Source organism: Emydura macquarii, unplaced genomic scaffold (assembly GCF_026122565.2).
Source record: "Emydura macquarii macquarii isolate MOO-44397 ecotype Brisbane River unplaced genomic scaffold, CSIRO-AGI_Emac_v2 contig_3348, whole genome shotgun sequence".
In the NCBI taxonomy this organism is placed as follows: Eukaryota; Metazoa; Chordata; order Testudines; family Chelidae; genus Emydura; species Emydura macquarii.
In genome coordinates this window covers 1,421,673-1,436,343 of record NW_027133485.1, presented here as the reverse complement: position 1 = coordinate 1,436,343, position 14,671 = coordinate 1,421,673, and the positions used below count along the sequence as shown (strand labels likewise).

At 47.6% G+C, this 14,671-nt stretch overlaps 1 protein-coding gene across 2 annotated transcripts; it reads left to right on the top strand.

Annotated features, from left to right (window-relative positions):
* The first annotated feature begins 1,021 nt into the window (after window positions 1–1,021).
* On the top strand, window positions 1,022–14,100 carry ZC3H12A (zinc finger CCCH-type containing 12A). Of its 2 annotated transcripts, XM_067533763.1 has the most exons (6): window positions 1,022–1,148; window positions 2,357–2,965; window positions 10,420–10,559; window positions 11,796–12,030; window positions 12,837–12,943; window positions 13,051–14,100. In XM_067533763.1, exons 2-6 carry the CDS (start codon window positions 2,496–2,498, stop codon window positions 14,094–14,096), a joined length of 1,998 nt encoding a protein of 665 aa, XP_067389864.1. In that variant the 5' UTR covers window positions 1,022–1,148; window positions 2,357–2,495; the 3' UTR covers window positions 14,097–14,100. The 2 variants fall into 2 exon arrangements, with proteins under 2 accessions (XP_067389864.1, XP_067389865.1); XM_067533764.1 differs by lacking the exon at window positions 1,022–1,148 and having other exon boundaries at window positions 1,886–2,965.
* The last annotated feature ends 571 nt before the right edge of the window (window positions 14,101–14,671 follow it).

The following is a 14,671-nucleotide window of genomic DNA, read 5'->3' as shown; positions in this document are numbered from 1 at the left end:
GGGGCTAGATCGATCTCCCAGGTCAATGCAGTTTTAGGATTTCAATCTGCACATCCTGCTGGGAAAACGCCTGTGGCAGATCACATAGCACCAGGAAGAGCCAGCACTGCCTCTGATTTGAAAATCTGCTCCCAGGCCCTGGCCCTCTCTCCCACCCCAAATGTGGCAGCCTAAAATGAGACTTAGTCGGCTGCCTTCCCAAGGCCCAGAGCCCCCGGTCCACAGCTGAGTTGCCAACTCCAATTGTTCAAAATTATGAGACTCAAAACTCTTGAGTCTTTCAAAAGTAAGTATTAATGCTGGGGGGTGTTGTATTACTTGGCCTGCTGGCATGGGAGCCTTTGAGACGCAGGTGGGTCACATTGCCATGTTCTTCTTTGCACCCTACCCACCCCCAGTGTGAGGGTGGAAGAATGGGGGACTCCTGTACTCTGCCCCATTCTAATGTGGGGGGAAAAGAGGTGTCATGTACCCCACCCCCAATGTTTGAGAAAGGGGGGCTCCTATACCCCATCCTGCCCCACTGTGGAGGAAAGCGGGGGCTGCTGCACTCTAGTCTCCCCCAAAGTGTGTGGGGGGGGAAGGCCTGCTGTATGCCACCCCCTCTATATGTGTGGGGGAGGGAAGGGGGCTCCTGCCCCCCACCTTGTCCTAATGTGTGGTGGAAAGGAGGAGGCCTGTGTACCTCACCACCCCCCCCAGCGTGGGGGAAGCCGGCTCCTATACCCCGGCGGAGGAGGCAGGGCCCCTGTACCCCACCGTCTACGGCAGGCAGGGCTGCCCCGGGCCGTGCCCCACCCCCCAATATGAGGGGCAGGGGGGCGCCTGCACCCCCACAGCGGCCTGCACCTCAGGCGCCGGCGCGGCGCCGCTCCGGGCTCGCCGGCCGCAGGGCGCGCAGGGCAGGCGGGGGCGGAGCGGGCCGGGCCGGGCCCAGCTCTCCAGGCCCGGGGCGGAGCGGGGCGGGGCGGGCCGTACAAAGCCTGGTGCGAGGCGGATGAGGAAGCGGCCCTACGGCTCCTCCGCGCCCGGCTTCCGTGTTGCCACCTGCCGGGCCCGGCCCGGCCCCGGTATAAAACAGCGGCCCCGGCCCAGCCCGCCCGGCCCCGCCGCCCATGGACCCGCCGCGGCGCGCCGCGCACAGGCCGGTGAGTGAGTGAGTGAGTGAGTGAGGGGAGCCGGGAGGGGGAACAGCGGACCGGGCCGGCCCGGATCGGACCGGACGGGGCTCGTCGTTTGCCGGCGGCGCGGCGGGTCTGGGCGGTGGGCAGAGCCGGGCCGGCGGAGCGCGGATTAACCCCCCGCCGCCATGCGGAGGCTCCCGCCGTTGACAGGCAGGCGGGGGCCGGCTGAGCGAGGCAGGGCCCCGCCGTGTGTGCGTGCAGCCGCGGCCCGGCCCGGCCCGGCCCGGGGTGGGTGGGTGGCGGCCCCGCTGCGGAGCCGACGCGGGGAGCAGAGGGGAGCGCAGCGCTCAGGGTGCCCGCGGGTCCCTGACGGCCTGGGGAACAGCCCCAGCGGCCCGGCCCGGCCCGGCAGCGAGTGGCCGGAGCGGAGGGTTTCTGCTCGGAGGCCGGGAGGCGCTAAGCGGCTGCCCCGTGTCCCCGGCCCGGCCCGGCCCGAGAATCTGAAAGTCGGTGGACGGGGACTTTCAAAACACCCACACAGCTCGAGGCCCCAGAAGTGCCGGAACCGCGGTGCTCTGCCCTGCCCTGCCCCGCTCCGCGGTACTGCTGGGCCGCCTGTTCGCTCCCTCCCCGCAGCCCGTTCGTGGGTGGGACCCGGCCCGGAGCTCGCCCGGCCCGAGCGCAGGGCCGGGCTCCGCTGGCTGAGCGCCCTGCACGGCTTTGCACGAGCTGCTCAGCCTTGGTCCCCGTTTCCCGTCTCTACAAGGGTTAGTGACTGGCCCTTCCTCCCTGCCAGTGACGTTCGGGGGGTTTCCTCAGTGGACATCGGTAGGACACTGGGTGGGTGAGAGGCGCTGTTTGTGTGCTACCAGTCATGTTGCACACCCCCGGATCCGGCTTACAAAAGCCGGGGTGTATGTGACCATTTTAATGTGCCCTTTACGTAATTAAACTGCTGAGTGCAAACCATCTGTGTGACAGTGTCGGGGATGGGATTCCTGAAGTGGCTTTCCCCGTTTTTGTCACCTGCTTGGTGTGTGGGGATGAACAGTGGAAACGTATACATTGCGTGTTATCAGTAAAAGGATGTCCAGAGTTCTTGATTATAGTGTAACTCTAGTAGGTGAGCCACAGAGAAGAATTTAAAGCATGTTAATGTGAAAACAATTCCTGCATTTCCTGTGTTTCTGAACAAGTCTATAGGGGATAATGATCACTATATTGATCCACAGATACTGAATGCAAATGAGAAACAGAACTTGTCTGAGGAAAATTATGAACTTTGACAGTATTCCCTCTGCTCTGGGTTTTCCCAGATGGAGTGAGATGCTTCCAGTTGGCAAACATTAAGTTGCTCAGGTTGACAAAACAATGAGCTCCAGAGATACAACTGAAAACTATCACCTCCAGCTGAACTGTGTGCTTCCTGCCAAGGGTCAGAGCCCAACAGAGTGTGAGCCACTTAGCATGGTGGATGTGGAACCGCAGGCAGCACAAGAAGGGCTCAGGGTCTCTGAGCAGGACCTCATGGACAGTGGGGAGATGCAAATGAAAGTGGACTTCTTCCGCAAACTGGGCTACTCATCAGAAGAGATCTACATCGTCCTCCAAAAACTTGGCTTAAATGCTGACACCAACACGGTCCTTGGGGAGCTTGTGAAGCATGGCGTTGCAGCGGCTGACAGAGAGACTACCGACTCACCACAGGAGACCATGGAAGCCCCATTGATACCTCGTGGGGGAGTTGCCAACAAAACCCCTGCACCGGTGCCACCATTGGAGGAAAAGGAAGGCAGTAACTTAAAACCCATTGTTATTGATGGAAGCAATGTGGCAATGAGGTATGTTTGTCCCCTGAAGTGGGAGTAGCGTCTGTTTAATTTTTGCATAGTTGGCATCAGATTAAATTATGAAGTGACTTCTTTAAATTTCTTAAGGTCTGTTTTGGGGGGGGGGAATTTAGTGCTTGTGAAAAGTACCAGGTTAAAAACTCTGGAGGCCTCCAAGTTCTCCACAATGGTGAGGTCAGACTGAGCTTCGGTAGAGCAGTCTCATCAACATGTCATCCTCTTACCTGGAAGGGCAACATCTACGAATGTGAGGTTAAATCTGTTTTACTGGCCCATTCAGTCCATTGTCTGTCTGCCATGACTTCCCAGAAGGATGCAAATGGTGTTGATTCTTGTGCCCATTAGGAACTTCAAACTTACTTCATATGAAGCGCTTAAGTTTTTGTGTTTAAAATAGCAAGCAGAAGTGAAATCCATGATCTGTAGTCCTGTTACCTAATTACTTTATGTACGTAAACTCCAAAAGTAGGATGTTGCTCAACAAATAATTATTACAAGGTTAATTAAAGAAGGCTGTAACTTTGAGATGCCTCTTTACTCATGGTCTAGTTTCCACAACATTTTGGTTAAATCTCATGGGAAATCTGCAAGTTGGGTGGAGGGGGAAAAGGGGGCAGATCTCCTATTTAGAATGACACAGGTGCACCAGTTCTGCCACATGGTTGACAGCTGTGAACATGGAGGCAGGATGGTGACTCATCTGCAAATCTGCCATACCTTCTGTTGATGGAGCCTGCCCTCTTTCCATAGGCGATCTGTTCAAGAAGTCTGTGGTACCACATGTACTAGACAGTTTCAACACTGGCCCAGGCTGGACTAAAAATTGTCAGCCTCGTTTTGCCCCCAAAGAATGGTGAAGTCGGTTTTTTTGGAGGTGGGGGAGATATGAGAGAGGCAAAAAATCAAGCCCGGTGGAACCAGGTGGCTAGAGGGGCAAGACGCTCAGACTTCAAATCTGATCCCACCACTTCAGTTCAAATACAAGTTTCCTGCAGTTTATATTTGGTGGTCTTAATCTGTCTTGTAATGAGAAGATATTTAAATGCTGGTGTACACAGCGCTACTGTAGAAGAAAGTCTTTTCTGGAGACTGACTTACAGGTGTGTTTTTTTCCCCAAGTCATGATTGGCAGTATGGCTGAGTAAGACTGTGTGAGGAGGAATGGGCACACCCTATCTCCTGACAGTGTAACAGATCTGAGAGCCAAAGCTCAATGTAGCCAGTATGAACATGAAATATTGTGCTTGCGCTGTGACATAGACTCTGGCCTACCAGACTTTATAACCAGTGGACTTAACCTAGAAGTATGTTAGAGAGTGCAGCTCCTTTCTATTAATAATTGTTTCTCCAGCAAAACTGCATTTCCCAGCATAGTGTGTCCATGTAAGAAAAGACCTTATTTTAAGAGTTGTGCTAGTGGGTAGTGTTAATTTTATTGCAGAAGCCGCTAACTCTGAATTTATTAATTTATGCAGACAAAATATTAGGTTGCAGTAGCCTATTACCTCTGAATACACTTCCATCAAGCCACCTCAAGCAAAGGCGAGAGCAGGGCAGACCAGGCTTGAGGTCACTAGAGTCTCCTTGATTTGGGACAGGGGAGAAAGGTGACTGTTCAGTACTTCCATTATGTGAAATAATTGTCAAAAAAGAATTGGCCCACTAGTCCATTTCAGAGTTAGTGGGATTTCTACACCACCAGAGGGGTTGTGGCTTTCTGCATTAGGGAGTCGTGTTGGGGAAGGAGATGTTGGATCACATCCCTTAGGGGGTGAGGCATCCAGCATATGAATGAGTTGGTGGGTTTTTTTCACTATTGTGCCTGTAGTTGCCTCTGAAGGGGAGTAGTTGATTTACATATACAGGTTTATGCCTGCCTTGTTGCATTGACCAATGCTTTTTCCCCCATTAGAAATGTGCCACTTGTTATGACTAAACTTTTAGGGTAAATGGTTCTAAAGCAAATACGTTTTGATTCTCCTCTTCTAAGTGTTTTGTTACAATATATTTGAGAAAACATGGCAGAACAGAATCTGTCAAGATCAGGAAATGTCTGTCTTGGTTTCTCTTTTCTGTGCTTGCAACACTTGATCTTTAGCTGCCATTTAAAAGAAGAATCTTTCTCCTCTGATTCCTATAAAGGTGCAGTAACACTGCAGCTGGAACCAAGTTTAATGTGTGCAAAGCAATCAGTCTGCGTGTTTGTTTTTTTTGGTTTTTTTTTAAAGGCAGTTTACCCAGGAGGGGAATTCCATTCTGAAACTTCCTGTATTAATGGTGTATGATGTTCCCTGCTGATTCAGTTGTGCAATGTACAGCAGGCCTCCCTGCACGGCTCTCAATACCATATGCAAATCTCAGTGGAAATTAGCTTCTACTTCCTTCTAAGGGAATTTCTCAGTAGTTGCCAAATCAGATCAGCCCATTTGGCCACTTTCATTACGGACTCTGACTTGCTAGCTAGGACTCCAGAAATCTGCGTGCATGTTTTTCATTTAATCTTTCAAGAACTATGGTGGTAAATGTTTGGATATCTTTCCACTCTATTGGCTTTGTAAAACTCCTTCTTGGGTATGTTTCTTCTGGCCACTGATGTAACCTCATTGAACTTTGGGAGCTTAATATTTTAAAACAACCTCAGTGACGTTTTAAAGATGGCTTCAAGACAGCAGTGCTGTCCCTGGGCTACAGTCAACTTCTGCTTCTGTTTTGAATGATTGGGAATAAACAAAACAAACCTAGGTAGATGTCACACTTTCCCAGTTTATCTCAATAGCCAAATAGACCTCGCAGTAGTCTCAAATTGATCTGTGGCTTAAGTCTGACACACATGGTAAAACTGTTTTGCAGTGTAGCTGTAGCTGCATTTGTCCCAGGATATGAGAGAGACAAAGTGGGTGAAATAATATCTTTTATTGGCTCAACTTCTGTTGCTGAACAAGACAAGCTTTTGAGCTTACATAGAGCTCTCTTTCAGGTCTGGGAAAGGTACTCACAGGGTATGTCTACACTGCCAGTGGAAGCCCAGGGTTGGTGGAACTCGAGTTAGCAGACCCTGGGTTTGTTAACCTGCATCTTGAGCGTCTACACTCATTTGTAATCCTAGGTTAGGAATCGTTGAACCCTGGGTTCCAACCTATGGCTCTGGCATCTACACAACATTACATGGGTCTGTGAGTCCAACCACCCATATCCCGGACTTCCTAGAACTCTCCCAACATGTGGCCGCTCTAATCCTTTGTTCATGGTGCAGAGTGGAATAAACTTGACTGTGCAGAGGTCAAATAAAGTTGGCTTGTGGGATATTCTTGACAGAATCCCAGAGCAGGAATCCAGTGAGGCTGTGCTTATGCTGCAGAGCAATAGGGCTTGAACCTTGGGTCCCATTTTGACTCCGTCTTTCACCCTCCGACTCCTTGGGACTCCTGGTCTGAGCCTTGGATTAACACGATCTGCGTGTAGATGGTCGGGAGGTTCAGCTCAAGCCTGAGTTCAAACCCTGGACTTGCTTTGCAGTGTAGACATACCCATAGTGTCTCGGCTAAATAAAAGATGGAACAGAATGTTTAGCATAAGAAGTTAACGCTGTAAGAGACTATGCAAGTGGGGAGTTACCTCACCCAGCTTGGCTCTCTTTCATTCTTACAGAATGAAGGACTCATTTTGAGTAAACTAAAGAATTCCGTACAACAGTAATATGGAAATATCATTTCAAATATATATCCATGTAGAACAGTTTCAAATGATGAAGATTCTATAATCTGTAAAATATTCTGGAGCAGGGAGTTAAAGTAGAAAGAATAGCAATTCTTGGTCCCACAGCAGTGAAAGTTCTGCCCAGTCAGATACTCATTTGACTCCCATCATTGTCAGCTGCATTATAATATAATTCTGTGTCAAGAGCTTTGGAAAATCATTGTCTTCTGGAATAGAAGGGTTTAAAGAAATCCAACACCACCCAGAGTTCACTTCTCGCTGAGCCAAACTCCAGCCTAGAAATAACAAAGTAGAAGTTGTTTTGTTGCTGTGGTGGTAGGTGGGAAGAAAACATGCCTAAGTTATGTCACTTAGAAAGTGGCTGCTGCACATGTTGGGTTTTTTTCCCATGTGAATTCCTTGGAAAGAAATAGTTCATTCACTGCATCAGAGCAACTGATCTGGTATAAACTGGCAAAAGCCCAAAAATACCATCTATAGGCTTGTAATTCTCTTACTTCACAACTTGCAGAAAAGCAACAGAAGCACTATTGAGCTGCTTACCATTTTTTAAAATCTATTATTGGGAAATGATCACAGGTGTCTTTTCTACTTTATCCAAATACTTAACTTTTTTGTGTGTCATGTGCCTTCTGCTTTCACTTGGTGAGACCCAGACGAGAGGATTCAAGAGGCCAAAACTCTAGTGCCTTTGGTATTTTTCACCCTACATACCTCTTATGCTGGTACAAAGGTTTCTGGAATGTATCTGTTTTGCAGGGAAACAAATAGTCACTTTAAAATTATTACTCTATAAGTGATGTTCTCTTTAGCAGCAAATCAAAGCAGGGTAAGACCTTCAAAATGACCTAATGATGTTAGGAGCCAAAGTCCCATGGAACATAAGCACTTCTGACATTGTTACCCAATGAAATTAAGAGCATGGTTCACGAATATTACAGACAATGGCTAATGAAAGGACAGTTGTCTCCAAAGCTTGTTCCACAAAGCGTTTACTTCGTATGTTTGATGGGTCCTATTTTCTTGACAGTGCGGGATGGTTTTTACACCTCCATGCACCAAAAGAGATTCCCTCTCATGTCTGTGCTTCAGCTTTTTCCAGTTATCTCTGACTTCATTTTTGTGCTGGTTGGGAATAAAAATTAAAACCTTTCTGCTCCTGTCCTGATCTCTGCTCTGAAGTCTCTGCACTTGCTCCACAACTCTGCATTCGAGACAAGCTGCTTGCCTGACTGTTGAATTGTTTCCCACTTCCAAATCTGGTGCTCCCACAAGTCCCCACCTTTACTGCTCCTGACTCTGTACCTCTTCCCATGCAGCCCCATACACTTGAAGCATCCTGTCTGGTATTTGCTAAGTGCTGTCCTCCGTGAGGCCTCTGTGCTGATGTTCAAACAACTGTTAACTGTCCTGTACCTGCTTTGTGCCTCAACGCTGCAAATGCTGACTGCATAGTGCTGACTACAGTGAGGAGACAATGGGATTACTCAATAGTTGTTCTGCTTGGCAAAGAGTTTGCAGGATCAGTCTCTAAGACTGCATAATAATTTCAGATGGTATGGACCTTGCGATCAATGTACCTTTTTACTGTCATAAGCTGTTCTGAGCCACCAGTGGGGATACGAATAAGCAGATGTATCCTGAATACGCTTCTATTGCTTTTCCACATAAGAAATTTCAAATGTAAAAGACTTGCAGGCAGTATTCACAAATGGTATTAATCCTGCTGGTGCCATCCTATATTTATATAGCACCTTTCATTCTGAAGGCTCCACAAGCAGTTTTGAAACTGGAATCTCTTCACCATCAGTGAAATGCAGCTGCCTCTGGAATGGAATGTGACCTTTCTTTATTGCCACATATGAACATTACACTGCAGTTGAGGACAGGAAACAAATCTTGTTCTCTGAAACTGCAAGGGAACTTCAGTAAGAACCATGTAATTATCTAAATTAGAATTTGGCAAGGATACAAGAGTTACTACCTGGTTCTTGTGAATAGCGACATGACATGAATGCTCTTTAGAGAGAACACCAATGTGAGCAGTTGCCTTTCATGTGTTCTCTTGGGGTATCTTGAACCCCAGATCACAACTGGGTTTATGATAATGACCACAAGATGGCCTGATCGAAGTTGACCAGTTAGAATACATGAGTCTGTGCAACAAAATTAACTAGGTTCAAGGGCAGCCAGTTGACCACCACCCAAGAGACTGGAGACGAGGTATTTTGTAAACAAATATGTTGCTATGTTACTTTGGTAATGCACTTTAGTGTCGTTCTTATTTGTTTAAAAAATACTTACTCTGGAAGGCTATATTCAGAGGTGTCTTTTACCTACTGAAGGGAGGGTTGGTTAAACATAAAACAAGTTCCTTGAAGTTTGAAGAATTCTTGAGTTTGCATGGACTATAATCTAATTATTTTACTTTGTGGATATTAATATTTTTAGAAATGTAATATTAATTTTCATGTAAATAGGGAGTGAGGGGAAATACACCTTCTTGAAGAGGGAGTCCCCATTCGTACTCTTTAATATAAAACGCCTGGTCTCTGAAAGTCACCCTAAAGTAATTACCATCTACAGCCCTGATCTGTCACTACTGTGAAACTAGTAACCTGGAAACTGATTATATTTCTAGTTAATGTGCAACATAAGCACTGATAACATTGTAAATACCGCAAAGAAATGATTACCAGCCATTTGTGTTAGAGTCTCTGGAGACTTGACTTAATAAACCATTCAGTAGGAAAGCTCGTGTTGTACTAGCAACTAACTTCTGACACTTATGACTGACTTTTTCTTCTGGTAGAACTTTCCTTCTCTTGATTGTCTCTACCATTGGTAAAGGCCAGCTGGATATCAAGAACTTATTAGGGGCTTTCAGGTTGGAAGCTGCCATTTCAGACACACACACAGTGTAGTCACAGGTAATCTCTTCACGGACGGGGCTCTGGATAATGGAGAAAGGATTTGTCCTTCAAATAACATCATCTGTAAAGACTAGCAACACTGCTTTGCTGTGAAGTAAAGCAAAGGGAAAATTAGCATGTCTATACTACAGTCTTTTGCTGGTATAGCTGTACTGGCAAGTTTTCCTAGTATAAACACAGTTGTAGTGGCAGAGTCCTGTTGTTGGGATAGCTTGCTGATCTCAGCTCTCTTTTAAAAAAAAATAAATAAATAAATAAAAAAAAATTAAAGCTATCCTGCACACAGACTCTTCTTCCAGTATAACTGCATTTACACTAGGAGGGTTTGTCAGTAGAGCAGTGTTGGTTATGCGTGTGATTCCCTCCTCTTCCCCCCCCACCTGACACAGCTACACCAGCAAAACTTTTAAGTGTAGACTGGCCTAAAGGAGAAAATATGGATTTGAGTGCCTAATTTGTAAACAAGTGGCCCTGATTTCAGAGGTGCTAAAAATTGATAAGTTGTCAGTGCTCTGTGTCTCTGAGAATTTGTGGGTATTGCAGCTTTAGAATAGCTTAAGACAGAATTACTGGTGCTCTCAACCTCTGTAATGTATTGCAATAAATGCACAAATTCAGCAACTGTAGACAACAGGATACTAGGTCTACAAAAGTACCCCCTTGAAAAGAATGTCTAAAACACTAGCTCTGCATGCTTAGTATTGGACTGTCTGATTGTGCTGTCTGTGAATACGCGAAAGTACATTGTATCTAAATACTGAAAACAAGGTTCCTCTTCAATCCTCTTTAATGCAGCCATGGAAATAAAGAAGTGTTCTCCTGCCGAGGTATCCTGCTGGCCGTTCACTGGTTTTGGGACAGAGGGCACCCAGATATCACCGTCTTTGTGCCATCCTGGAGAAAAGAACAGCCAAGACCAGATGTGCCCATCACAGGTGTGGAACTCTAAAAACCAAAACTAAATCTATAAAGCTTCTAATTGTAGCATTTTAATAAGCCTGACAAGGTCCTTTTGGCTAGTAAGCTACTAGGTAATGAATGGAAAATAAGGCATCTAGAAGCTTAATCAATTTTCTGACCAGTGAGATTTCAAATCACTGACCTCTCCTCTAAGCAAGTTCTTGCTCAGATAAGGTAGCAGAGTTCAAAGAGCATAACTAACTTTATTCCAAAATGCTTCCTTATTCCTGACCTTTGCTCACTTGTTATGAGTAATCTTTTCTTGTCTCCATAATTCATTTTCTCCTTGTATAAATGGCCATATAGAACACCTGAATGAAATGCTAACCGATAGGCAGCTTGGTAAAATATAGCAGGATGCGGATCTATTTAGATGGGTCCAGGTGGTAATTGCTGTTCTGAGTTTCCAAGCAGCTGAGATTTGAGGTTCCTAAGTCAGTATTTCAGCTCTGAAAAGAAATCCATGCATACACCAGAGCACCATAAAAAGTCAACCTGACCACTTCAATCAAAGGCATGCTTTGGCCTTGCCTTATTGGTCTGCTTGTCGTAGGTTGAGGAAAACACGGGGACTTGAGTTTCATTGTACTACCGCAACATCTACAAGTCCCAACTAAGATCAGGTGCAGTACAAACACATAGGAGGAGTCACTGTGCCTCAGCTTACAAGCTATCCAGACAGCACAACTGAAGTGTACAAGAAAAGAATCATTGTCCCTGTTTTGCAGATAGGGGATGGAGGCAAACGGGAACTGTTACTTGCCCAAGATCCCAGCAGCCATTCCTGGCTCTGCCACAGTCTGAATGCAGCTCTTCAGAGTCCCAGTCCAGTGCCTTAGCCAGAAGACTCTCTTGTGGGGCTTGGTCCATGTTAAATTCCGTTTGTTTCAGTGCCCCTTTAAACTGGGAGAGCAGCTGGGTGAGGAAATGAAAATCCTGTCCATTTTTAGGAAGTCTTTCAATAGTAGTAGTCTGTGCAAGACACAGAGTAAATGAAATGTCAAAGCAGGACCTGGTTCTAATGCTAAGCCCCTCTGGAGCAGACTGGTCTCTAACTTTGACCAAAGCGCTCCATGTTCATTGCTAGTTTTTTTGCTGTAAACATTACATTTTTAACTCCACTTCCTTGGCAACTGTTGCCTGGAAATGCTACCAGGCTGTATGGATTTGTGTGTGTATTTATGCCACGTTTTCATGGTTGTTTGTTCCAGACCAGCACATTCTCCGTGACCTTGAAAAAAAGAAAATTCTGGTCTTCACTCCTTCCAGGCGGGTTGGAGGCAAACGTGTCGTTTGTTATGATGACCGCTTCATTGTGAAACTGGCTTATGAGTCTGATGGCATCGTGGTTTCCAACGATACTTACCGTGATCTGCAGAATGAGCGTCCGGAATGGAAGAAGTTCATTGAGGAGCGCTTGCTGATGTATTCCTTTGTTAACGACAAGTACGTTCCTATTCCCCAGTCACTTAAAAGCAAGACATCAGTTTTAAGTGATCATAGTACCATGTGCCTTTTGATGAATAGAGGGAGGTGAGTGGCATCTCAGTGTTTAGTGGGGACAAGAGGGCATGCGTGGAAGGTGAATGTCAACCACAGGGTAAAGCAAATTACTTCAGGTGAGAATTTGAGAGGAAGTGACTCAACGCTTTGTATGTGGAACAGCGCCTCCCAACCGGTGGCAAGGTACAGGGAGGGCACAAAGGAGAGGCCAAGAGTGGCTCTGACTGCACTTGGCTTGCTTGAAGCCAGGAGCTCCACCCTGCTGAAATTCCTGAATGGGCCTGGCACTGGTACAAAGGACTCACTTCCTCTGCTTACGCTGGAAGACTTTACAAATGGGAAAATGCTCAGCCGGCGCAGTGTGCTGATGGCAGAGTACACGCCCCCATCTCTCCCCGTGCACAAGACTGGCATGACCAGCAATGCTGTGGAGTCAACCCACTCCGCTCCTGGGGCAAGAATTGTATCTATCATGGCTAAATCTTTCTCTAGTTCACTTGAGCACAGCACTGATGGGCAGGAGCCCTTCTCTGTATGGCCTACCATGGGCTCACTAAGGGAGGGTTAGAAGGAAAACTTTTCTTTCTGTTGAGTCTAGAGTAACTGTCTGAATCAATGACTGCTGTGTTTCTGGCACAGGGAGGGGTTCATAGATCTGGGGCAACTTTTAATCCTCATGGAGGTGAGACACTGAAGCCCTGGCCCTGGAAAGTGGCTGCTCCTGACTGAGTGTTATGATCTTCCTTTAGGTTTATGCCTCCAGATGACCCCTTAGGGCGGCATGGCCCCAGCCTGGAGAACTTTCTGAGAAAGAAACCTGTGGTGCCAGAACACAAGAAACAACAATGCCCTTATGGTAAGAGTAGCTGCTTAAACTTGAGAGCAGCAGTGTCTGTACAGAGTAACCTATACACCCGTGGTGAATTGTAGCAGGTCACCCCATGTTCTGCCTTTTCCTTGCAGGGAAGAAATGCACTTACGGGATTAAGTGTAAATTCTATCACCCTGAAAGGATCAACCAGCCACAACGCTCTGTAGCGGATGAACTACGGGCCAATGCAAGGCTGTCCCCAACCAGAAGTCCCACCAACGCTGCCAAGGAGGAGAAAAAGAGCAGGAGACCTTCACAGGCAGAGCTCTTCTGCTCCGCATCCACAGACAGCGACAAAGGGTCTATGCAGAAGGTCTCCATGGAGAGGAAAAGCTCAGCCCAAAAATCAAAATCTAGTGAAAGTCCCCTTGTAACCAAGGGTTGTGTCTTGGGCAGTGTCCCCTCTAACAATGGCAGCTATCGATCTTCTGACTGGTACCAGCACCCTCCCCCTTCTCCCCATATGGACTCTCTCTCTTACCCCTCTCAGGAGCATCTTGACTCAGGCATTGGATCCCTTGAGAACCAAATATCTGAGATGTGGCCTTGCAGATCTGCCAGTCACTGTGAGCATTCCCACCCCGAACAGATGGCAGTGTGTAGCTGCAACTGTAGCAGACAGAGACCTGTTTACCAACCCTCTCCTAGTGTAGAGCAAGACCCTCTTGGCCCCTATAAGCACAGCTCTTGCAGATCAGTCTCCTCTGGTACTAGCTTCTTGCCGTATAGTTCTGCGATCTCTCGCACAGGATCCTCTCACTCTTTCCCAGCTTATGGAGTGCCTGTACATTCAACTGGTGCTGGGCATTATAGCGTTCCCAGTGAGTATAACACTCCATCACCTCATCGTGAATACTGGTCTGAGCCGTACCTAATGCCTCCCCCTCCAACACGACCTAGCAACATTCGAGACCCTCGCCCATTGCAGAGAGCGCCTGGGCCAGCGTATAGTGACCATGGCCAGTGGACCCTGCCAGACCGCTTCGCAGAGGAGCGAGCTAATGTGCACGTGAAACTGTGTGGCATATTCCACCCCCATTTAGTCGATGCTGTGATGAGCCGTTTCCCTCAGTTGTTGGATCCCCAAAGACTAGCTGCTGAAATATTGACATACAAGTCTCAGAACCCAGGTATGTGAGGCAGACTGTGATCCCATCCTGGGGGGCTAGATGTGCAGGGAGTCTTGGGAGCAATGTCTCTCCTGTGGACAGCTCTGCACAGCTAGCATAGCTGCCTCAATGAGGGTTTTCACCTTCCTCTGAAGCACCAGGTCCAAGCTGAAGGCAGGATACCAGACTCAGCGGGCCAATGGCCTACCCTGTTATGGCCAATCCTAACGCACCTCACAAAAAGGCTTATGGGGAGACTGTCCTTTCCTTCCGAGGGCGTGTTAACAGGAATCTGGGCAGGGGGTGGGAGTTTGCCTTTGGAGACCCGAGCAGGGATTCTCCTCGAGGAGTAGGTGGCTGTGTCCTGCCCATTGAGCTCCTGCAGTTGTCACGTTGGGCACTTTGGAGCCTTGCTCTTCCCGTTAGCCTGCAGCTTGCAAAGGCAGCATAGCACCTGGGCAAATATATGGCGCTTTAGGAGGAAAGCTCTAGCGGTTACGCGTGAGTGAGTCGGTTCTGTAGGGTTACTCTGAGATGGTGCCCTTTGCAGTATGTGTCTGTAGCTACATCTCGGTAAAGGCTGGAACCTGTACTCGCTGGCCAG